This window comes from Sus scrofa, chromosome 8 (genome assembly GCF_054392235.1).
Source record: "Sus scrofa isolate SSC_HxYL_T2T_F1_AM1 chromosome 8, Sscrofa_HxYL_maternal_Yorkshire_Landrace_v2.0, whole genome shotgun sequence".
Lineage (NCBI taxonomy): Eukaryota > Metazoa > Chordata > Mammalia > Artiodactyla > Suidae > Sus > Sus scrofa.
Window position 1 is genome coordinate 32,636,958 of NC_139390.1, and position 24,551 is coordinate 32,661,508.

At 44.3% G+C, this 24,551-nt stretch overlaps 1 protein-coding gene and 1 long non-coding RNA gene across 51 annotated transcripts in view; one reads left to right on the forward strand and one right to left on the reverse strand.

The window, feature by feature from the left end:
* Positions 1 to 24,551, forward strand: part of LIMCH1 (LIM and calponin homology domains 1) — a 357,562-nt gene that overhangs the window by 280,537 nt on the left and 52,474 nt on the right. For 22 of the 50 annotated variants that reach the window (XM_084971785.1, XM_084971792.1, XM_084971804.1 and 19 more), the window contains 5 exons: positions 11,795 to 11,830; positions 16,868 to 16,994; positions 19,065 to 19,222; positions 19,428 to 19,836; positions 24,196 to 24,411. In XM_084971785.1, coding sequence (XP_084827911.1) covers positions 11,795 to 11,830; positions 16,868 to 16,994; positions 19,065 to 19,222; positions 19,428 to 19,836; positions 24,196 to 24,411 — 946 coding nt within the window. Of the gene's footprint in view, positions 1 to 2,382; positions 2,686 to 5,563; positions 5,807 to 6,596; positions 6,927 to 7,979; positions 8,099 to 8,183; positions 8,299 to 8,738; positions 9,000 to 11,794; positions 11,831 to 16,867; positions 16,995 to 19,064; positions 19,223 to 19,427; positions 19,837 to 24,195; positions 24,412 to 24,551 lie in introns of all 50 variants that reach the window. The other 28 variants (XM_084971787.1, XM_084971797.1, XM_084971809.1 and 25 more) reach the window with 2 other exon arrangements.
* On the reverse strand, positions 181 to 6,532 carry LOC146400407 (uncharacterized). Its single transcript, XR_014812358.1, has 2 exons — positions 6,475 to 6,532; positions 181 to 6,266 (listed from the first exon to the last, which is right to left on the reverse strand). It is a non-coding gene; the product is annotated as an uncharacterized LOC146400407 (long non-coding RNA).

Below are 24,551 nucleotides of genomic sequence, written 5' to 3' on the forward strand. Positions count from 1 at the left end.
AATTGGCATCACAAATTGGCATGGTCATTTGCATAAATGCATATGTTTTAGTCCATAGAATTCTGCTTGAATTAGGGGAAATTGAAACCCAGGACCCCTGGTCAAAAAATGGAAGGAGTGTTGCTTTAGGACTTAAAGAGTTTCAAGCTCAGGGTTTGCTCCTTTACTGGAATTGGAGCTGGATCAGCTGAGATGAGATAATGAGTTTGAAAGGGCTTTGTAAACTGTAAAGTGCTGTGCAAGCATTGTTAGGTATGATTAGTTAGCATTCCACTGTCATTAATCCTGCCTGAACATCGCTGTCTGTAACCAGGAATGCAAATCACAACCCCATTCTAAGCACAACTCACAGGATCCCTTTATTTAGTAACCAAAATGCTTCTCTTTCTCCTACTTCCATAGTAATGATAATGCCTTATTTTTTGGTATGACGCTCTGCTTTCAAAACTGTTCCCGACCGTGCTCTTTGTTTAATGAATACTGAGTGGTTAGGAACAGGACCTCTGGAGCCAGACTGCCTGGGTTTGAATTTTAACTGCAGCAGTGGCACTTTGACCTTGGGCAGATTTCTTAACCAAATCAAAGTTTCCACCCTATAAAATGGAATGCTAGGACTGTACTTTCAGGGACCATGTCTATAGTTTGTAAAATGGAGATGCTAATGACAGTGACATTGCAAGGCTAGTATTGGCGCCAAACGGATTAAAGCTAGAAGGACTTGCAGCACGTGGCACGCGCTCTGTAACGGTTAGCCACCTTCTTTGTCATCATCAGTGTGCTTGAAATAATGCATTTGCAAAGAGATTCATTTAGTGGCCTATCATTTCCCACTGACCATTCTTTATGGTCACAAACCATCAACAACCAACCAATACCAGTTCGTTCTTGTCAGAAACATTGGCTAAGGAGCCAGGGAGAAGGGTGAGCATGAGTGGAGTGAGTCCAGGAGTGGCCAGGCAAGAGACCAAGAGCCAGGAGTGCAACTCAAAGGGCAGGATTTCATATTTTAAGAAATAAATTTATTCAAGGAGTAAAGGACCATCCTCCTCCTCTAAATTCCAGGATTTAAACTTTTATGCAGTTTTCTCTCCATGGTCAGCAAGGAGAAGGAGTTTTCTGGGCATGACTAATGATGGTTTGATTTTCCAAAAGCCAGATGGAGTGAGGGCTTGCTGTCATCCTAAGCTGACAGCAGCACCAGGCCATCTGGTCAACTAAAGTAGACAGCATTTCCTTGATCGTATTACTCCTAGACAGGCTAATTCCTCCTGCCTTCGTTTTTGAGATGACTATCCCTGGACCATGAAGAATTTACTCTTAATCCTCTCTCAGAAATTGGATACAAAGTAGGTGAACTTTCTTCAGAAGTCAAGATGTTTTGTTTACTTCTCATCTCGATGAACCGAGAAGATGATTTTTCTAAAGTTTTATTTTCTTTACTATGACTTAGACCAAGGCTGATCTTAGGAGTAGGGGGAAGGAGTTTGTTTGAACACCAGATAGGTGCCATCAGCTGTGTTCCCACCTACTCTACCCCCAACAGAAGTAAGAAACAAAGCATAAAAAGCTGATATTCCACCATTAAATTGCACTTCTCTAAGAATTTCACATCTGGGGCCTCTGAGATTTCTTTGAAAATGAAAATAATCCTAAGTAAACATTTTGGCAAAATTCCTTAACACAACGTATTTGACATCTAGCGTATGGCAAGGAAGAGCTGGGGGCTGGAGAGGCATGTGGTAAAAGATGGAATAAAAACTTGCTGATGGGAGGGTACAGGGCAAGATGAGCTTTTGTGCCTAGGTTCCAGCCTACAAATGGTCATAAACCGTTCTAGATGTTTCAGATTAGCCCAGCTCTGCAGAAAGACCGTCCTTACTTACATTTTGCCATCTGGTACACATTCTAGGTGTGCTGTCGCATAACTGCATTCCCCCAGATCCGTTTCCTGATGGCGCAAGTTTCTGCCCTGTCAGTCAAAATCAGTTGAGTACCCATTGGGTGCATTACTAATATGCTAAAGAAAAAAATAACAACAAAGTGCTTCCTACTTTTCCCAATTTCATGAAAAGAATTTGGATTGTTCCTTTCAGAGCCATTTAGGATCCTGTCTTTCTGATGCTGATGGGGCCCTGTGAGTTAAATGAATTTTTTAGTATTGCTAGTCGCTGGCTGAAGTCAAGGTTTTGAAACCCGCCCTAACGATGCTGCCACTCTGGATGTCAGTGGCCTAACAGTAAATGGATGTCATCCGGCCTAACAAAACTGAGAAGATCTTTCACTGTCTTTCACTAACAAGACAGCTGTCTGCCTGGAGATGGGGATTTAGAAACTGTTTTGGTCTGATCACATGTGGAGTTCCATTTCATTTTGCTCTATCAGTCAAAAGCAATTAAGTGACGAGAGAGAAGCTGTTCGAGACATTATCCTTCGCAGAGAAAACCCTTTCCTGGTCCATCAAAGTGGCAAAGATCCAGAATCAGAAGACGAAGTTGCATGTCGACTGCCGGATCTGGAGAAAGATGACTTTGCTGCCAGAAGAGCCAGGATGAACCAGACCAAGCCAATGGTGCCACTGAATCAGCTTCTCTATGGTCCTTACCGGAAAAAAGAGCCAGAGAAATCAGACGGCAGCAAACAGCTCTCGAAGGGAATCTCAGAAAAGAAAAATCTAGAACATAAAAGGTGTGCACTCTGTGTGTGTGTGAGAGAGAGAGGAGAATTAGGCAAGTGTGATTTGTATCATAACCCCATTCCTTTCTTTCCAGCCCTAATTGCATATAATGACTAGTCTTGGTTTATTTTGAGGTGGAACTCCAACTCCAGGTATCCAATCTCCCGGAAGGAAGTGCAGACGGCAGGGGAGTGGCCGTGTCCAAAGTAGGGCTGAATTCACCCCATAAATGCAGAGCTTCGGTGTGCAGATGTGCTGTATTTGGGCACATCACACATACAGGTGCTGGTGTCATAGACTGGCATTACTGGGGTAAATAAACACAGGCCATTGCTGATCAGAGAACAGCCACCTCTCAAGGCTGCTCCAGTCCATCCATTGCAGACAGAAATCATAGTTATTCCTTAGGGATGAGCTCTTCTCTCTTTTTAGCACCTTTCAGATGTTAGGAGGGAAAAAAAAAGGAGGCTTTCCATTTCTTCTCTCACTCCACCACAACCACCCAGCCATCTGACAAGAGATTTCTCATCCAAAAAACTTCTCAAATATGGGGTTCCCGTCGTGGCTCAGTGGTTAACAAATCTGACTAGGAACCATGAGGTTTCAGGTTCCATCCCTGGCCTTGATCAGTGGGTTAAGGATCCTGCGTTGCCGTGAGCTGTGGTGTAGGTCGCAGATGCGGCTCGGATCCCGTGTTGCTGTGGCTCTGGCAGAGGCTGTCGGCTACAGCTCTGATTAGATCCCTAGCCTGGGAACCTTGATATGCCCCAGGAGCGGCCCTAGAAAAGGCAAAAAGACAAAGAAAACAACAAAAAAAACACCAACTTCTCAAATATATAACACACTTCTATTTGTTCTATCAAAGAAATTATTTTTAAGTGAGTTTCCCTTCTCCCAACTTTTCTCCCATCCTCTTACGTAAGGAAAGGGAAATTAAATGAAATGGAATTTGGCCAGTGATTTTCATCCTAAGAGGGATATGACTGCATTCAATCAGTCAGCCTGCTAGCTTTCAGTGTGCAGAGTTCATCATTCTTGTATTTTTCCTTATATTAAAATCAGTCAGGAGATCCCTGGTGGCCTAGGGGTTAAGGACCCGGCTTTGTCACTGCTGTGGCTTGGGTTCCATCCCAGGCCCAGGAACTTCTGCATGCAGTGAGTGCAGTCAAAAAAAAAAAAAAAAAAAAAATTAACTTTGAGTTCGTATCTGTATTATTTAATTGCCATGTTTTTGGCTATCACTTAAGAGGTTTGTAAGTATATGGAACTAAGAATATAAATATCTCAACTGCGTTCTATACAATTAAAGTGGCCCTTTGGGCAGAGCCACTGAGATCAGTGGAGTAGTTGGTGTTTTTTACAGTTTTTAATTTTTTTTCTTTTTTTAGTGTAGGAAGTACCAGGTACAAAAGGCATGAAAGGTCTCTGGACATACAACACAGAAGACCTGGCACATTTTAAAATAGGACACATTATAGCTTCAGGAGGTTCTTGGTCTTTGCAGTTCTGGTTGGCATGCTTGTCTGTAACAGACCATCCTCAGAAGGCCTTGTGGGAGGGATCAGTTGTTGCAAGTGAAACAAAGGCTTCTGGATAACTGACCAGCATCAAGTCATATTGATGGGAATCAGCAACTTGAGTGAGGAAAAGGAGTAGCTTTTGTACCTCCGTTTTTTCCTGTCCCCTCCATGCAATTTTAATTCCTGATATTTCCAGCCCCATTTATCTGTTTGTCACCTGACGCTGTGTTTGGGGACACAGCTGTGGGTCTGGAACAGCCCGTGATCTCTCTAGAGTGCATCAAAGAACTGATTTTTAAAACAGAAGAACGCTCCCTCGTGGCTCTTTGCTACACTGTCTCTTGATGCCCTTCCCCAACCTAAAAAGTCAGTGGAAAGTTTTGTAACCTTCATATTTGCATAGGCTCTGTAAAAATACCAAATGGCCCAGGTTACAAAAGAATACTTTCTGGTTTTCTGGCATAGAAGATATATTTTGGAAAAAAAAAAATGAGGAGCACTATTTATATATATTTTTGAGCTTTTTCTGTCTCAAGAAACATATTTAGTTGGAAAATGACTCTGAATGTGACAGAGTGTGCCTTTAGAGGCCACAGCTTCGGTTTAAATGACAGTGTTGTCAACATTAGCCATCTAATGTTCACTTCTTAGGAAAAAAGACTGAAAAGATCAGTTTTAGCATTAGTAACGTTCCCGACACAAGAAACAAGAAGGAATTGCCTCTGTGGATCCAGGTAAAGCAGACAGCCTCTTCAGTTTACACTGGCCACACCTTATCAATGCTCTCACGAGACAGGGGCCGAATCTGAACACTGAAGCTTTCGCTTCAGCCTTGACCTACCCGTACTTTCTGGCAGTGCGAGGGGTTTATAGCTGAAACGTTTAATATGTGAACAATGTCCCAGCCATCTCCACACTAATCCTAGAATTTGGATCATGCAGAGCTCGTTACTAACATTTTACTGCTGCAGTAAAGGACATTCCAGGAGGGCTCCCGGATTCAATCAGAAAACTTGAATTCATTCTAGTAACTTGAATAGTGTGGGAATTGGGCATCGTTGCTGTTAAACCGACATCCCATTACCATTCTTAATAGTCTTCCGCGAGCCCTGGCTTCTCTTCCAAAACCAAACTAGAAACTGTCATCTGGTGGGAACACTGTCTCGTTACAGTGTCAAAGGGTAGCAGAGACCTGAGGAATCGAGCTTGCAATTGATCCCATGTTTTTGAGAAAGGGGAAGGTGCTTCCCTCATCCTGTTCTGTCCTCCGCCTCTGAGTTTCCGTGCCTGACATGCTGTTTGTCTGCTCCCCTTTCTGGAACCTGATATTTCCGGTGACGCGGGGAAATTGACTGGATCAAATTGACAGAAACCAGGGCCACACTGAAGAGGTGAAGCCAAGGGTGACCTGTATTGTGCGGGCTCAGGAGCATGAACCTGCAGGCGAGGGACTCAGGAAGGTCCCCGATCTTTACAAAGATGACCTGGCCCAGCGGAGGATTCAGGGCAGGCTTGGTCCTCACCGCGAGGCCCCGAGCTTTGTCACCGTGTCCAATATAACAGAAGCCGACCTGGAGACGTGGGAGAGGCTGAAAGTGTCAGGAAAGACGAGGTGTGTCATATTTTCTCCTGGTTTCTCCCTAACAGTGGTCTCATTTAACTTTGAAAGAATCAAATGCTTATCCTTCTATTATTTTTAAATTCTTATGGCCAGGAAAAAGTGCCTCTCAAAACACAGGGCATATGCTGCATGAGTGGAAACGTGTTAACACTAAAAGTTACAAGCCACCAGCACAGAAGACACCCTCTTTAATTCCACTGACTTACTGTGAATGCTTAGTTTATAGGCTTGTTTACTGAAAGGAATTTAAACTTGATTTTTAAATAATTTGAATTACTCCATTGTACCTAAGGCTTTCTTATACCATCATTTACGATGTTGCAAGTGATGTTTCGAAAGCACTGTTTACCCAGGCAAGACAAGGATCGTGTCTTCATTTGATTGATTAATGGAAAAGTGATTCCACTTTTGCCATCGAAGTATTTTTCATACATCCAGTATTTTTGAAAAACTTCAATGGGAGTTCCCATTGTGGCTCAGTGGTAACAAATCCGACTAGTATCCAAGAGGATGCGGGTTTGAGCCCTGGCCCAGCTCAGTGGGGTAAGGATCCAGCATTGCCATGGGCTATGGTGTAGGTTGCAGATCCCGAGTTGCTGTGGCTGTGGTGTGTATAGGCTGGCAGCTGCAGCTCCAGTTTGATCCCTAGGCATGGGAACTTCCATGTGCCACAGGTGCTGCCCTAAAAAAAAAGAAAGAAAGAAAGAAAAGAAAAAACAAAACTCTTCAGTGATTAGTACTCACTTTGAAACCTTTGGCACTTATTTCTGGTTCTGACCAGGGATGGCGATGTTGAGCACACGTGTGCTCCTGAGCCTTTACCAGAAATTAAAGCGGAAACTGCCATCCGTGATGACTTCGCCAGTCGCAAGACAAGGGCCTATGAGAAAGCTTCCGGGCCTAGGCAAAAGTTTGTGCACTTTGGACCAGTGACAGAGATAGATCAGCAGACATGGAGGCGGCTCAGCATTGGCAAGGCTGGGCCGAGGGAGGAGGCAGAGGAAGTCATCAGTCATGGCAGCAAGATTCAAACCGACTCTGTGTCCCCTGCCTCGCCGGCCACGTCCAGCCTAAAGGAAGAACCCGTGCTCAGTCCACAAAATGACCGCAGGTATTTTTCACCATAACACAAGATCTGCATGGGAACCGCTGCTGCTTTTAAAGAGCTTGCTGAAGCCCGTTACAGAAACCGCCAGAGAGGACGTAGTTTTAACAGGCTCTTTTGCTGCTTAGCGGAGAAGTAACATTAATAGATTCCCCCCAGGGGGAAACGTGTGTGAAGTTAAATGACAGGCACCGTTTTGATCCTGCTGTCATCAGAATCACAAATTTTGGACATCTACGTAGGGACACAAAAAAAGGGAAATATCTCCCCACCCTGTACTTTTTAAAACTCTAGCACAGAGCTTGAGTGGAAAAAAGCCTCTTTTCCTGAGGGTTCCTATGAGTCAGGAATTTTCTTGGGTAAATCACCATCCAAATACATGAGGGATTCCCTAGAAGAAGACCTTGCAGGCCTGTCACCAGTCCTTGTCCTCTCTGGTGGCCTTCCAGCTGTGAATTCTGGTTCTGTGAGCTGGCCTTTCTTCCGTGAGGCAGGCATAGAACATTGATAAGATTCTGGATTCTCCTGAGCACCTCCTACATGGTGGGAGCAAAGTAAAGCCCTCCGTGGCAGCAGGAAATGTCCAGGACATTCTCCCTCAAGCTTTGCCCTTGACATCCCAAGCTCACAGTGGACGGCCCATGACATACAGAGGGGTTTCTTTGGATCCCATACTATGGATGACATCATAGAGGAAGCTGTGCGTATAAATAATCCTAGGACTTAGAAATGCACCCCTGGGGGTTTCAGAGGCTGATGGGGCCTGGGGGCGGTAGGGGTGGCAGGTAGAAATCAGTAAGAAATGCCTCCTGGAGTCCTTGGCTGCTCAGCCCCCTGGTGACAGAGTCATACCAACCTTCTCTGACTTTCTCAGGCCCTTGCCAGGGTTCCCATTCCATTACCCCTTTATAAGTGTGTCATCCTTACTAACCGGCTTCTGGAACAGCAACCGAACTTTCTCCCTTAGCAGTTCAGTCTCAGAGACTTTCATTGTCTCCCTTCATAACGCTTTCTCCTCTTCTCTCTGACCACCACCACTACTGACCTGATCCTCAACAGAATAGTGACTTCCAGTGTAGATGACTGTCCTACAAGGGTCTCGCGGCTGGCTCCGGTGCCCGAGCCCCAGGAGGAGCCTAGCTGCAGTTTGGGCGAGTGCCCGAGGAGAACAGAGGAAGGTGAGGAGGTGACGGGTGACAGGTGGGGTCAAGGCTGCTCGGGTGAATTCTTTCCTGCTAGTAAAGCTGTCCTGTCTGGCTTTAGTTACTTGCAAGCAGCTGCCACAGGACAGCAAAGAAGAGAACGAAGGAGCTGTGCAAAGAGATTCTGAGAAGGCGCCAAAGGCTGAAAGATCCGCCGAGGAGAGCGGCCAGCCACTGTGAGCGCCTTACCTGCATTCCAGGGTGTGCTGCCTCCGCTGTGTGTGGCTGCTGTGTTCCCCCAAACAGCTTAAAGCCACAGTACGCACTTGATGACTGATGTGGTGTGGAGTGGAGTCACTTAAAGGAATGCGTCCACCCCAGGGTCAGAGTTCTGCTTTCAGTGCCTCCCTGGGTAGAGATTTTAGCCTTTGCATGCGGTTGGGTGCTGGCCCAATTTCATTCTCAGGAATCAGGAAAACCAGAAAGGGAAACCCATTCCCGTGTAAGTATCACTTGCATGATGGTGTCCACAGTGTTAATAACCAGTTGTTACGTGTATTGCTGCCTCCATGAACATTGGCTACTTCTGTCTTGAGTTGATGCCAAGTGAGTGATGCTACTGAAAATATCTTTAGCAAAAAGTGCCCTCTGACTGGCTTGACTGAATGTGCCCTAGTTCATGTCCTCTGACCTCTAAATGGGAGGCTTTGGAGAAAGAAGAGAAGTTGGAGAAGATGACAGCTCCTGCTTGGAGTGGCAGTGGACTGAAAGGCCAGAGAAAGTTGTCTGATTCACAAAAAGATGACATGACAGCCAGGAGAACTGGGATGTTTCTTAGACACACTGCATCCAACCCAAACCAGTTCCTTCCAGTTCCATTTGCAAAGCAACACAGTATGGAGGACTCTGCCAAGGGCCCACCAATAAAAGATAAGAGGTCAGAAGATTATCCTGAGCTGTTGTGACTTAGTTTCTCCAATCTAAGCCTTGATAAATGCTTTGAATATGTTATTAATGCTTTATGGTTCTTCAGTGCTACTGACTTGCTGTTGCTAGTAGACATGAAATGATTAAATGATTGGTCCAATCTGCCAAGATTTTTTTTCCCCTTTTTTGCACGTAAGCAGGTGTGGAACGCATAGTTCAGTTTCAAATTGTCCTGTTCAACACTCTTTCTGACTTTCATCTTAGGGGCAGCTTAAGTGGGAAACTCTTATTTCTTCCTAAGTCGCATAAGAGCCTTGGGGCAAAGGAGATGAACTTCTTTCTGACCTACTTGATTTCTTTCTGATTCTGGGAGGGTCTTCAGGTTCACTTTTACTTTTCTATTTTCCATAGGACAACTGGGGAAACCACATGAAGTCCAAACTCTAATTATCTTCTCCTTAACAGCAAAGGCAGTTCCGCTTAAATTGGTGCCCTCTTAAGACTGACTAGTCTGAGAGGATATTCCTTAGGTGTACAGTGAACAGATAAATGAAGGTTATCATTGGGGACTACACTGTTCTTTTCAATTTCCAGAGTATCCAATAAGTTTTTAATAAATACTTATTGAGGGCCTAGTCTGGTCACTATCAGAGAATCCCAAAAGAAAAATCCCTACCCTCGTGGAGCTTACATTGCCATGTTAATCTACCTTTGTTGGCAGAAATATCCACGAAATGCTGTTGAGTATTTTGTGTAGAGGCAATTTAAATTCAAATATATCTTGCATGCAACAACATAGCTGAACCTTATAAACAAAATGTGCTAAGAAAGCCAAACTCAAAAGAGTGCCTACTCTATGAGTCCATTTATATAACCCAAAATACTCAACACTCCTCTGTGGTTTGTGAAAATTCATCGAGGTGTATGTGTACAGTCTGTGAGGTTTCTATATGTATGTTTTACTGTAACAAAACATTCACTAATATATTCAAATATAGACAGAAGCCCATACCACTGTCATGTCTAGATTAACCATCCATTAGGAAGAATTCCTCTGCTCTCTCCCATAGATAATTTAGAAAACACTACGTTTGACTGTCTATTCTAACAGGCTTATTCATTAACTGGGAAACACTTATCCAGGCTTCAGAATTAACACTGTTCATGTACTCTTTCTTGAGGGGAAGGAATCCATCTGCCTCCATGTGGTGGTGGTGGTTTTGGAAAATTGAGTGTATTAAGTAAAACTTTAGCACCTTCTGAAACTAGCCCCCGGAGAAGCAGAAAATGGGTCTTACTTCCAGAAGAGAAACATCCACAAACACTTTCCTTGTCTTGCTTTTGGCCATTTCAGTGGAAACTTTGGGTTTTGCCCTGGTGTGGTTGCCTTCCCTGTGAATGAAAACAATTATGAATGAATGCAGACTGTTGTAGAATGATAAAGGCATAAGAGAGAAGGGTGCGTGTGTGTGCACACTCGTGTGCTCTGGGGTGTTTTTGCTAAGATTATAGAAAGAGATCTTTAGACATTGCTCTTTTCCCCATTAAATTGTTATGAAACCGAACACGGGATCAGGTAATTTTTGCTGAAAACCCCCACGTGTCATTTATTGAAAGCAAGCAAGACATTTTTTCTTTGTTCAACTAATTCTTCGTCCACCATCAGGATGCGGGAATGAACAGCCTTTAACGCTGTGGGTAAGAACCTTCTCTTAAAATTCCCCTTTGCTGAGGAAACAGTCATATGTGGGAGCTGCTCTTTTTAAGTGTGCTTAAACTATGCCCTTGTAATGTTCAATTTTTTTTTCTAAGTTGACCTTTTTCTTCATTTTATCAGATGCATTAAAACTGAAAATACCTGGATATGCAAAAAAGGTCCTACTGTAGAGCACAGGGAACTCTAGCCAATCTCTTGTGATAGAACATGAGGAAGATAATAAGGGAAGAAAATGTATATGTATGACTGGGTCACTTTGCTGTACAGCAGAAATTGACACAACATTGTAAATGGACTATGTTGAATACAAAAAATTACAAAATAAATGTGATCGTAACTACAAAAAAAAACCTGAAAACACCTATATCGAAGAAGGTGCAACTTTGTAGATCTAAATAATCAGAAGACTATAAAAGATTGTAAAAAAAAAAAAAAAACCAAAACTTTATTTTTTCAAGTTATGGAATATCATCCAAGTCTGGTTTTGATTAAGGCTGCCAGTTTTCTAGGAATTGTGGTTTTTGTCAAATGCATGCGGAAGGCACTGATTGGGGTTCTGGTTGGAGTTCTGGTTTGCTTTCAGAAAACTGCAGAAACTCTCTTTGATGTTATTTGTGCAAATGCATTAACACATCAGGAAGAGGGTCAGTAAGCGTGTGCTTCAATGTTGGGTTTCCATTACAGCCCATTACTCTGCCCAGAAAGGCAAAGAACAGTTCAACCATTTGCGAACGACCGTGATACATTTGGCTTTTTCTAAGCTGCCTTCTCTAAACATTGTGGGTTGCACCTAAGCCTTTTTTGTGTTTATTTTGAACAGATTCTTTCTTTGTGGGGAGCATGGGGATCTCTTCATTTCTCCTCTGAGTTTTACTCCCAATTTTTGCATTCTTTAGACATGTCAAGACTGTGGTTTCATTTTCAGAATTAATGAATATCGCTAATTGCATAATGACACTTCTCTTCCAGCATGACCAGCGGAAAGGGTTGGGCACACATACATTTCACTTGTAGTTTTTATTTCCAGCTTGGTTGCAGTGTTACCCTTCTGTCTTGCCAATCCTCTAACTTTGTATTTGGTCTTATAGATACGGACCGAGAACTCCTGTGTCTGATGACGCAGAGTAAGTTGTCTTGTATTAGTAAGAATACATTAATTACTAGCCTAAACTGCATGCTTTCAGTACTCACCACTAATTGAAATGCAATTAATGCAGCAGGGGACTGAAGAGCTAAGAGACTCGTGCAGCCTCAGAAAAGCACTTGAAGTTGGAATGCAGAACATATGTTCTGTGCAGGAGAGACGAATGAAAAAGCCACTTTAGCATGATTCTAATATGCAGCTGCTGCTTAAAACTTAACATTTGCTTTTCATAGACAAGGCATGTGAAAGGCGTTCTTGTTAGGGTTTGGAACGTTGGAAGCCCTTCTGAACTTCGGCATTGTTAAAAGGCTATTTTGCACTTGGCGTTGAATTCTTGACATGTGAAGGCTTAGAGTTCACCATGAAGCAGTCCTTCCCGTAGCCACATTTTTTTTTGGTAAGCTGAGAAAATAAATCCTAAACCACTAATGATGGATTCAGAAGCCCAAGTTCCTCCCAGGTTGTAGTAGGATAAACTGTGGGATGCTTGAGACCAAAACGCTGTGGTTTCGTTCAAGTTCTATGGCATGGCCAGGGGTCAAGATGTCCAGCCTGACACGGGCTGCCTCTCCTTGGTCTCTGCTCCTCTCAGAGATGCAGTCCCATCCCCGGCCTCACATCCAAATTTGAGAAGCATCTACTCTCTCCCATATGGGTCCACATTGACTCCATTACACAAATGGATTTCCCACTGGCTGAGCATCCTGAAACTGATATCTGAGGCAGAAGGTTTCTCTGCAGAGTGCTAGCTTGCTCAGATTGGAGTCACTGGTGTTTTAAGAAACATGATTAATGTCTCATTCCAACATCAGTGGCCCGCTGAGCCCGCTGTCTGTCCTCTGGGAGAGGTATCAGCTGGCCTTGTGAGAATCTGGGCCAGCATAAGAGTGAAGCCCAGCATTCCCTCTGCCCCTTTGCCTGGCCTGAGCCTTAGTTCCAAGGCACGAAATGAGGAATCTAAGTAGCAGTGTAGACAAATAGCAGTGTAGACATCGTCAGGGTAGACCAGACAAATAGCACTTCCTCCAGTGACAGTGAGATCAGACCACAACTTTACTATTTTTGAATTGTGCTTTTTTCCCACGTTTGTGTTCAAGTTGTCTGCTTAGTCTGTACTTTTAGCTCGAAGCAATCTGACTCTAGGGCCAAGGCTATCAGTTTCCAACGTGTGATCTATGATTGCTTTGCGGGCCAATGCTGAGCATTCACGTCTCAAAACCAGATTCAGCCTGAGCTTGACTGACTGCACGGAGTTAAGGAGTCTATAAAACTGAGCCCTGGTTATTACTTTTAAAATCTACAGTGGCAGCATTTAACATTCCCTGAAAGGAGGATTATATAAGATTGATAGGCAAAACACTACTTTGATTTGGTTAGCAAAAACATTTTGATAGAATGGATTTACTCTTCATCATTGCAGAGCTGCCAAGCAATTTGCCTAATATGGATCTCTAAAAAAAACCCTGAGAGCTGAAAGAAAAGAAGCTACACTAAAAAGAGCTTTTGAATTTCGCCTGTACCTGAATATGAAACCTCACCCAAAGTTACTGTTTTTTTTAAAGGGTGGGGTGGGGATTCCTCTACATTTATTTTAACAAGCAGCCTCAAGGAGCAGGAAGAGTAAAAGGAGCTTCTTTCCCAAAGGTCTTATCTAGGAATAGCCAAAGGGCTGAATTTCCTCCTGGAATAGACCCAATTTACATGAAACCAGTGGGAAAAACAAAAGGAAGAGTTTATGACAGGAGTGTGTTTGTTTTAAATAGAAATGTGTGATAGGTTTTGTTAATCCCCCCAGTCTCTCCCCTTTTCAAAACCTTTAAGAGCAATTATTGGCACAGTCTGTGTTTATTCATAATTGACACATTCTTAAAATACAACCCAATCAAAAAAAGATGTGCCCTTTAAGGAAAATGCAGGTCAGGGGCAGACCTACCACACAGGCAAACAGAAATTTCCGCCTCCTGGCAAGTCAAGAATGTTTCCATGGATGTATTTTCACCTTCTTGCCCTTCTTTTTGCTTCCACGAGCCTCATTTCCCAAGGGTCCCCACCGTGGAGCCTGGACACTGTGAGAGCCAGAGGCCATTTTAGTCTGAATTCTCTTACCCTAGACTTGGTCCAGAAACAATTTCCAGGCTCCCCAGGAGGTAATTTAATCCTGGCCCTCAGAAATGCCAACCCACCATGGAGGGAGACTCCTAGACCCTGCAGCCAGAGGCCCTTGTCCCACAGCCCAGGACATGGCTTATTGTGCTGAGAAGCACCAATTTAGGGCAGGTCATTAATATTCTGGAATCTAGGCTTCTCCAGGATCCCCCACCCTGTCCCCAGACATACACTTCCTTTTGGAGGCTGAGTCCAACCTCTGAATGAGGGAACATTTTCTGAATAGTGACTCAGCTCATTTTCTGTCTTGTATCATCACTTTCCAACTTGCTTAGTTCCTTTATTTGACAGAGCATAAAGGGATTGCTCATAGTTTTATTCTTTCTTTTTCTGGCCACTTTGCTGGTGGTATCTGAGAAGGCAAATGAGAGTTTCTCTTTTTATGCTAACCAGCTTTTGGCCATCTTTGGGTTGAGGTAGTTAGACCTTCGTAGGGTGGGGAACAGAGATAGGAAACCAGGTCAGGGAAGGCAGTTTTGAAGGCCTTGCTCCCATCATCTTCATGCCAATCGAGGGAGATCAGTCAATACCGCCCTGGAGGAAGCTTCCTCCTGGGTCCCAGAAGAAGACTTGCTCTATGGCCAACCCTTACAGCCTAAACCAAAATTTTGTCCTTTAAAAATTATAGACGACAGTGAGCTCCCATCGTGGCTCAGCAGTGATGAACCCCACTGTATCCATGAGGACAAGGGTTCGATCCCTGGCCTCACTCAGTGGGTTAAGGATCCAGCATGGCCATGAGCTGTGGTGTAGGTCACAGACACGGCTCAGAGCTGACATTGCTGTGGCTGTGGTGTAGGCCGGCAGCTGCAGCTCTGATTCAACCCCTAGCCTGGGAACCTCCATAGGCCACTGGTGTGGCCCTAAAAAAAAAAAAAAAAAAACAAGAAAAAAATTAAAAAATAAATATTATAGATGACAAAGTCGAAGGAAGGGACCTCCTTTCTCTTCCACAATCTCTCGACTGTTTAGTAGATTACAAGAGTCCCAGCTCAGAAGGGTTTATATGTTCTAAGATCTTCATGAAGACTGTAAATTGCCTTAAAAGATGAACTGACTGAATTGAATATAATTAAAGGTAAGATTTTTTTTTTTAGAATGGAATAAATTCTTCTCTACTCTCTGAAGAGAAGAATGGAATGAGTTTTGGTCTTTTTCTCGATAGCTTATTGAAGGGAATTTTGATCCATGAAGTTTCCAAACCATTGGGTTAGACTTTTCCACCTACCTCTGCAAAGTCCCAAATCTTCCTTAAACCACTTTCACAAATAGCATAAAACAGGTGAAAAATCGCAGCCCCCTCCTCCCTGTGAGGACGACTGTTGATCTTTCCAGAAGGCACAGCTGCCACAATCAACCCTGAACAGGGTGGTTTTAGTGCAAATAGAAGCCTCGGATCAGAGAAAGTCTTTCTATGCAGTCCGAGTATTAGAATGCTCTTGAGGAAAACAGACCAGAGGTACAATCTTCAGTTGTAGCTCTCTCAGGTCATCCTTAAAAGGTCCGTCATCTAGAGGTAGGGGAGAGGCGCCCACACTTCCATGCAGGTTCCTTTATGTGGATGAAATGAGCTCAGCCATTGCTTTGGGGCCACCTGCTCCTTCCAGAGAGCTGCCTGCTGCTGTGCATTGTCCGGCCATGAGGATAACGATTTTGGACATTGCTGATGATGTCTGGGACGAGTTGGTGTCTAAGTGCATGGCTTTTCTTTTTCTTTGTGTTCGGCTGGCTTCAGAAACGGACTGGCACAGTCTTCTGTTCTTAAAGGGCCCTCCACTTGATCTGGGGGCTCTACAATCCATTTGGTCCCAAAGCTAGTCATTTGCTCGAGAAAAAAAAAAAAAGAGGGGAGGGGTAGATTTTGCTTTGTTTTTTATTTCTATTTTCATCTTGCTCCTTCAGCTTTTGCTATAACAAAGGTCTGTATAAGCATTGCAGAAAAGGTCCTATGGTCCCCCCCAATATTTAATAAGCTTCTATAGACTATGCCCATTATATGTGTAGCCTTAGGGTTTTAAAAAATCACCTCTTGCTTTTAAAAGAGTAAATTCAGAGGTGTGCTGCCAAAAATAAAGTGAAATGATTGTGAGAATTTTAGGATACACAGTATATACCAATTTATATAGTTTCTCCTTTAATCTTTCTTTAAAATACCTTATTTTCTTGATTCCAAGATGCCATCAATGTACTATCAATTTGCAGACAGTTTTACAGGACGTCGAAATAAACCACATCAAATAAATGCATCATTACTGTATAACTGTTGGATGCATCCAAAATTCGGAAAATGTAATATGAAAAGGTAGAGTCTTAGACTTGAGGCTGTGTGATATGTTTTTTTAATGGCGCAATTGCCCCAGTCAATGTACAAAGCATTGCGCTAGCCCTTTACACAGAGAAACATGTAGTGAAATCAGGTTTCACTTCAGGCGACACCACCCTCCCTCCTCACAAATTCTCCCCAAGTTGTGTTTCAACTCTCTTCATTTTATTTTCTAATATATTTACAAGTGAGAGGAGCCCAGAGCCTCAAACCTTTTTCTAGCCCTTTCCTTTAGGCATATTTCGGCCCCCACATATAAAATTAGACTGCCTTGGTTCAGCCATCACCGAAGACAAAGATGGTTGCATTTTGGCTTTTGCAGCAAAAGAGGAGGTGAGGCTGCTAGCATGCCCTGTGCCAGCTGAGGGATGCAACAGACCTCAAATCACACGGCTGCACGAATCTGCGGAGGGAAAGGGGCAGTTTTCCAAACGCGGTAGCGCCCCCATGCGGCGGCACGCCCCAAATGCACAGACGCTTGCGATGTCGATCCCTGCCCACTGTTGCCTCTGCTCTCTCCACACTCAGGAGCACCAGTATGTTTGACATGCGGTGTGAGGAGGAGGCCGCGGTGCAGCCGCACAGCAGGGCCCGCCAGGAGCAGCTGCAGCTGATAAATAACCAGCTGCGGGAAGAGGACGACAAATGGCAAGATGTGAGTGCCGGCCAAGGCTGTGGGCGGTGGGGAGGCTGCTCCGTGCGCTGGACTAGACGCCGTTTGGGGCAGAAAATCAGATGGCGGGTTAGACCTGGACCTGACAGCCAGGCAGAGGAAGGGGACCCCTAGAGGGCCTCAAACGGTGGCACAGTACATGCGGGAATGAATGAAGCTACTCTTGCTGGAAGTTTGACCGCAAAAAAAAAGAGGGGAGCGGAAGGGAGGCAACTGGCCAGGGATGCAGAATTGAGGATGCTGTATCTTTTGAGATGATATATATGGAATTGATCATGATGATGATGATAATGACAACAATAATTGCCCTCATAGAAAGCGTACCAGCAATGGGTACTGTTCTAAGTGCCTTGGATGTAGTAATCCTTTTAATCCACTTAGGAACTCAACAAGCTAGCAGCTATTATTATTGCCCTCAGTTCCACAGAGGAGTCCCAGAAAAGCTAAGTAGTTTGTCCAGAGTCACACAGCAAGTGAGGAAGAGAGCGGGGATTATAATAACCAGGGAAGGAAGGCTCCAGGGCCCGATGGAGGCTTTGGGATTGTCTGTGTGCTGACAGCAAAGAACCTCGGCAGGAAAGGAGCTTGAAGATCAGAATGAGAGAAGGGAGATGATGATTTCATTTCATCCTCACAGAGTGCTCGGTGGTAGCTACTACAGATGTGGCTCAGCCTTTAGTTTAAAAAGTGCTCCAATGTTGATAAAATGTGCTAATAATTATGTCTGATATGGGGAGCACTTATGGGGTGCCTGGCACCTTATAGGCACTGCTACATTTCACCCTCACACCAGGCTTCTCAGAGTAGGTATTATTATCATCTCCTTTTTTTTTTTGTCTTTTGTCTTTTTAGGGCTGCACCCACGGCCTACAGAAGTTCCCAGGCTAGGGGTCTAATCGGAGCTGTAGCCACCAGCCTACACCACAGCCACAGCAACACCAGATCTGAGCTACGTCTGTGACCTACACCACAGCTCATGGCAACACCGGATCCCTAACCCACTGAGCATCGAGGCCAGGGATCGAACCCGCAACCTCCTTGTTCCTAGTCAGATTCGTTTCTGCTGTGCCAGGACGGGAACTCCTCCTCTCTATTTTAGAGGTGAGGAAACTGAGGTGCAGAGAGCCTAAGAAACGTGCCTAGACTCCAAAGCAAAGAGGTAGAGCTAGGGTTATTTCCCACACCCACAGCCCCAGCCATCTGCCTCTAGATTCCTAACTCTTCATTATTATGCTTCATTTAATAACTCCCTAGAGGATGTGTGCTGAGGTTGTTGTAAGGATCAGGCAACTTAATACATATAGAATCATTGGTTCTAGAAAACCCCAAAGCCAATGTTTTTCCTGACTTTTCTTCCTTTCCTGAGGGACTTGTGTAGGTCTGTGATTAATTCCTACTGTTCTCTTGTCAGCAAGTTCATCTACAGTACAGAGGTCATAAATAAGAAGAAATGAAGTTTCGGAGTTCCCTTCATGGTGCAGTGGAAACAAATCTAACTAGGAACCATGAGGTTGAAGGTTCCATCCCTGGCCTCACTCAGTGTGTATGAAGGATCTGGCGTTGCCATGAGCTGTGGTGTAGGTTGCAGACGCAGCTCGGATCTGGTGTGACTGTGGCTGTGGCTGTGGTGTAGGCTGGCAGCTGTAGCTCCAATTAGACCCCTAGCCTAGGAATCTACATATGCCACAAGTGTGGCCCTAAAAAGACAAAAAAAGAAAGAAAGGAATGGAAGGAAGGAAGGGAAAGGAAAGGAAGTTAGTTTCTCACAAAACTCTGTGAAGCAATACTTTAAACTTTGGCAACTGATATGGAATGTGATTGCAGATTTTACCACATTTAAATAAATGTGCTGCCCTGCTATGGATAATGTAGATATTTCCAGAGGTTTCCTGCCTTTGAGGTTTTCCTCTTCAAACCAGACTTTACATTGGATTTCGTGGAAATTTCTTAGCCTGGCCATGAGTCAGTGCTCACTAATCTCTGAAGAGTAGAAATGGAGTTATGTTCAAGCCTGAAGAAGAATGTTCTATCTCCTCCCTCCTACCCCCACAGGACCTGGCTCGTTGGAAAAGCCGGAGAAGAAGTGCTTCTCAGGACTTAATCAAGAAAGAGGAAGAAAGGAAAAAAATGGAGAAGTTACTGGCTGGAGAGGATGGGACACGTGAACGAAGGAAAAGCATCAAAACCTACAGAGAAATTGTCCAAGAAAAGTGGGTTCTTTCCGTTGTTGTTGAATGGGTGCTATTGTCTAGATGTACGTTTTCTCTAAAAATGTTGGTTATCGAAGGCTCTGGCGCCAATTGTATACTCTCTACTTGGTCCTTCAGCTCTCTCTTGGTTCCTACCAAGGTCTCCTTTGCAATTTCCCTGACTGCTAACTGTGTTCTTGCTTCCCCTCCTATGCCCACCCTTTAGAGAGCGGAGAGAGAGGGAGTTGCATGAGGCGTACAAGAACGCACGGTCCCAGGAGGAGGCGGAAGGGATCCTTCAGCAGTATATCGAGAGGTTCACTATCAGCGAAGCTGTTCTCGAACGTTTGGAGATGCCAAAAATTCTGGAAAGAAGCCATTCAGCAGAGCCAAACTCATCCTCCTTCCTGGATGACCCCAACCCCATGAAATACCTGCGGCAACAGTCACTGCCTCCACCCAAGTTCACTGCCACTGTGGAAACCACCATCACTCGTACCAGCGTTCCGGATGCCAGCATGTCAGCAGGCAGTGGGTCTCCGAGCAAAACTGTCACTCCCAAAGCCGTGCCTATGCTGACACCCAAGCCTTACTCCCAGCCCAAAAACTCTCAAGAGGTTCTGAAGACCTTCAAGGTAGGCTGAGTCCTGTAAGGATAGAACCAGAACTGAACTCCAGGTAGTCACTGGGGAGAAGCATCTTGGCTCAAGAAGATGCAGTTGTTTTTATCAAACAAAAGTAAAATGTGTTAACAAGTACACTCGTGATGTTTTACGTGTCTCTGAAGTTTGGTTTGTAAAGAGTTAAGGGGTAGAAGATTCCCCTCAATTCCTGTTAATGCCGATGGGCTCCGCTGGGACTGGCGTTTGAGTCATGCCAGTGAGCAAGGTCTGTTTCGTAATTTGATATGCTGCCATGGTCTCTGCAGGAGTGCCAGCTATCTGGAGGTATTGCAAATGCCTCAAAACAAAATTTTGATTGCCTTTGGCTTAAACAGGAGTATATACAACTATCTCTCTTGTAGGAAGAAACTGACATCATATCTAAAAAGATGCTACAATTGGAAAAATAACACAAGGAATACATGGGATGTACTTGGTCCTCAGATGAGACAGATTCTTAAAATTTGGGGGGAAATGAATATGACTAGTGTCCGTGAGGATGTGGGTTCGATCCCTGGCCTCACTCAGTGGGTTAAGGATCTGGCATTGCTGTGAGCTGTGGTGCAGGTCGCAGATGCGGCTCTGATCTGGCATTGCTGTGGCTGTGGTGTAGGCTGGCAGCTGCAGCTCTGATTCGACCCCTAGCCTGGGAACCTCCATATGCCCTAAAAAGAAAATATATATATATATATATATATATATTTTTTTTTTTTTTTGAGTAGAAAGAAACACCTTGGGGACCACCAAGGAAAAAACACCTTTTTTTTTGGTATTTGGTTTTTGCCAAAGAATGTGTAAAATAATGTTCTGTAACCAAGGAATCTATGACAGCCAAACCTCTTTTTACCTCCTCAAATCCTAGTATTTTCCCTCACACCAGGAGAAGCCCTCATCCTTTGTCTCAAGCTATGTTGTCTACAAAGAAAAATCAGTCTCTTTGTCCCTGCACACCACCCGGGTTTGTAATAGAAGACAGAGGTGGAATTCATCAGTAGCAGACGCAAACATGTGACCTAAAGAAAGTTTGTTAAACGCATTGAGCAGCGTGAGGCCGTGTATTTTCCTATTGAATTTCAAAAGGAACCAAACCACACTTTCTGACTTTTGCTTGGATAACGCTGAATGTATCTTAAAACTCTGTGCCTTAAGCTTTGCTCGAACAAAAGGCAAGAGTCCTGGCTGTCTCATCTGGGTTGAAGTGAGATATTTGTCCCTTGAAGGGCAGGGGCTGTGTCTTTGCTGTTCACAGCTTCATCCTGAGAGCCTGGCATAGGTGCCCAGGCACTGAGCAAGGGTTGATTGAATAAATACATGAATTTTTCTCTAGAAGCTGGGCTGCTCATCATGCAGACTGATGCACACACAGACGTGCACATGATCACACGTGCTCGGCAGGCCACCTAAGTACTGTAGCAGCTCCCCTTCTAGGGCCCACGGCAATAGCCTTCTGATAGTTCACGAAGGACAGTGCCATGCTGAGCTGTCCCAGAGCAAGGAGAGGGAAGACATTTATTTAACTTGATATCTAAGGCATCTGATCAGTTAATCTATTTTTTTTTGGCCATCCCTGCAACCTGTAGAAGTCCCAGGCTAGGGATCAAACTTGAACCACAGCAGTGACAATGCCAAATCCTTAACCTGCTGAGCCACCAGGGAACTCCTGCTCAGTTTATCTAGATGTCCACTTATCCGCCTCTATATAAAGAGTACAATGTGATCATTTACCCAGAAAAATTACGATAGATGACTTCATGGCAAGACTTTGGCCATTGTGCCAAGATGATGTAGAGGCCTCAGGAAGAGTGTTCGTGGAGCGGCGGACTGAGGAATTGGGGTAAATGTCCTTTTGGAGCTGGGGCTCACCAGTGAGCCTTCAACTCATCGTAGGTCTTGAAAGCTGTCAACCCTATTCATAGCCTGACCGTTGAGTGGGTGGGCCCATGCATGGTCAAAGGTAGTAGGTAAATGGAACAGTTGTTACCAGATAACTCCAGGACTGAAGCTACTGTGTGTGTGTGTGTGTGTGTGTGTGTGTGTGTGTGTGTGTGTTCTTGTGGGGAGGAGGTAGGATTGGGGGGCAGGGAGTACAGCCTTACTTTCTTAGTACAGCAGATTTAAGAGTAAAGGAAGAGCAAGTGAAATGGTTGAAACATTGTTTTCAAACGGAGAGGTGCTGCCTGAGTTTCCATTGTGGCTCAGCAGTAGCAAACTTGACTAGTATCCAGGAGGACGGAGAGTTTGACCCCTGGCCTTGCTCAGTGGGTTAAGCATCTGGCGTTGTATGAGCTGTGGTGGGGGTCACAGAGGTGGCTTGGATCCTGTGTGGCTGTGGCTGTGGTGTAGGCCAGCAGCTGCAGCTCCCCTTTGCCCCCTAGCCTGGGAACTTCCATATGCCACAGGTTCGGCCCTAAAAAGCAAGTAATAATAATAATAATAAAGAGTTACCACCTATTTCTAGGCTATGAAATCAATTTAGAATCAGCATTATTTTTTAATGAGGTAGAATAGAATACAATTTTTAAAAAATAGCATAACGGGGGAGTTCCCGTCGTGGCTCAGTGGTAACGAATCCCACTAGGAACCATGAGGTTGTGGGTTCGATCCGTGGCCTTGCTCAGTGGGTTAAGGATCCGGCGTTGCCTTGAGCTGTGGTGTAGGTCGCAGACTCGGCTCGGGCCATGACCATGGCGTAGGCTGGTGGCTACAGCTCCGATTCGACCTCTAGCCTGGGAACCTCCATAGGCCACGTGTGTGGCCCAGAAAAAACAAACAAACAAAAAAACAGCATAATGCATCACACATAATAAAGGTAAACATTATTTTGCAAAACTTCTATTTATGTGTGTGTTTGCTTGTGGTGATTTAAATTTTTATGGATCACAGACAATAGGGTAGACAAGCCACTGACTTAAGGTAAATAAACTATAACTAATATCTGACCTATCATTCCTTTTAAAAGATTTTTGGGAGTTCCTGCCATGTCACAGTGTGTTAAGAATCTGACTGCAGTGGCTTGGATTGCTGCAGAGATCCAGGGTCAATTCCCAGTGGGGCATAGTGGGCTAAAGATCTGGCTTTGCCATAGCTGTGGTGTGGGTGACAGCTGCAGCCCAGATTCAATCCCCAGTAACCTCCATATACTGTAAATGTGGGCTTTAAGAGAAAAAAAAAAAAAAAAGGGAGTTCCAGTCCTGGCTCAATGATAACGAACCTGACCGGAATCTACAATCACTGGGATTTGGGTTCGATCCCTGGCCTCGATTAATGGGCTAAGGATCCAGTGTTGCCGTGAGGTGTGGCATAGGCCGGCAGCTGCAGCTCCTATTCGACCCCTAGCCTGGGAACGTCCACATGCCCTGAAAAAAAAAAATTTTTTTTTCAAAGGTTTAGTAGTAGGAATAGCTAATAGCTAATATTTATGTAACTAAAATTTGCCAGATACTGTAGGTCTAAATTCTATACATAAAATCACCATAACAGCAGGAGCTAGTGCTCTTACAAAGATGAGGAGACTGAGGTTGGAGCAATGTGGTTCTTGAGTGGTAGAGCCAGAACTCGGTCTTGGGCCATCTCACTTTCTCTCCTGACTCCTGGACACACTGTCAGACTTTAAGACAAAGATGTCTAGATGCCTTTCAATAAGCCCGACTAACCACCCTCACTCTCCCTTTCTTGCTGTCGCCATCCTCCCTAGACACGTGTGCAAAACAAAAATATTTTAATGGGCATGGCCTCTTTCTCTTGAAAACAAACAAACAAACAAACAAACCTGGGATTGTCCAATTAACTAGAAATAAGAATTTACTGTAACATAGTGTAGCAACAGGTTCCCTGCCCTCTGTGATACCTTTCAAAGAGTGCTCATTGCCCCTGACCGTGACAGGATAGCCTGGGAAATATTCCTGATCAAGGATGGGTTCCACCTAATGTAGATGCTCATGGGAAAACAAAGATCTCAGAATTGTGGAATAGTGGTCGGAATGTCAATGAAAAATTACTGGAACCCAAATATGTCACCTGTATTTATACCTAAGATCTCTTGATTGTCTCTACTTCAAAGTAAAAGCAGACCCTCAGTCGGGGAAGCGTGACGTGTAGTCTAATGTGAAGTGGCCTGAAAAGGTGGGTGACCTTTTAAAGAGGTCCTCAAAGATGGCTTTTGGAGGAGCCCTGATTTTTAGAACTGACCCAAAGATGTTCTGTAGAAGAGGTCTTATTCTTTGTTGGCCTGTGATTATTAAATGCTAGTGATTTAAGGTGGTTCTGAATGTGTCATTTGTTACCGCCTTTCCTTGGGGCATAAGCATGCTTTTGTTTATCTGGTTTCCATAGGTAGATGGAAAAGTCAGCATGAATGGAGAGACAGTTCATGGTGACGAGGAGAAGGAAAGAGAGTGTCCTCCGGGGGCACATACTCCCTCCTTGACCAAATCCCAGATGTTTGAAGGTGTGGCCAGGGTGCACGGGTCCCCCGTGGAGCTGAAACAAGACAACAATAGCATTGAGATCAACATAAAGAAGCCAAGTTCTCTTCCCCAAGAGCTACCGGTAAGAAGCAAACTTCCTTTCCCCCTTTGAGATAATTCAATGTGAAATGATCTGCTTTTTTTTTTTTTTTTTTTTTTTTTTTTTAAAGTAGGTCTTTGAGAATGATCATTTCTTTCTAGGTGGGTGAGTTAGTTTGCTAA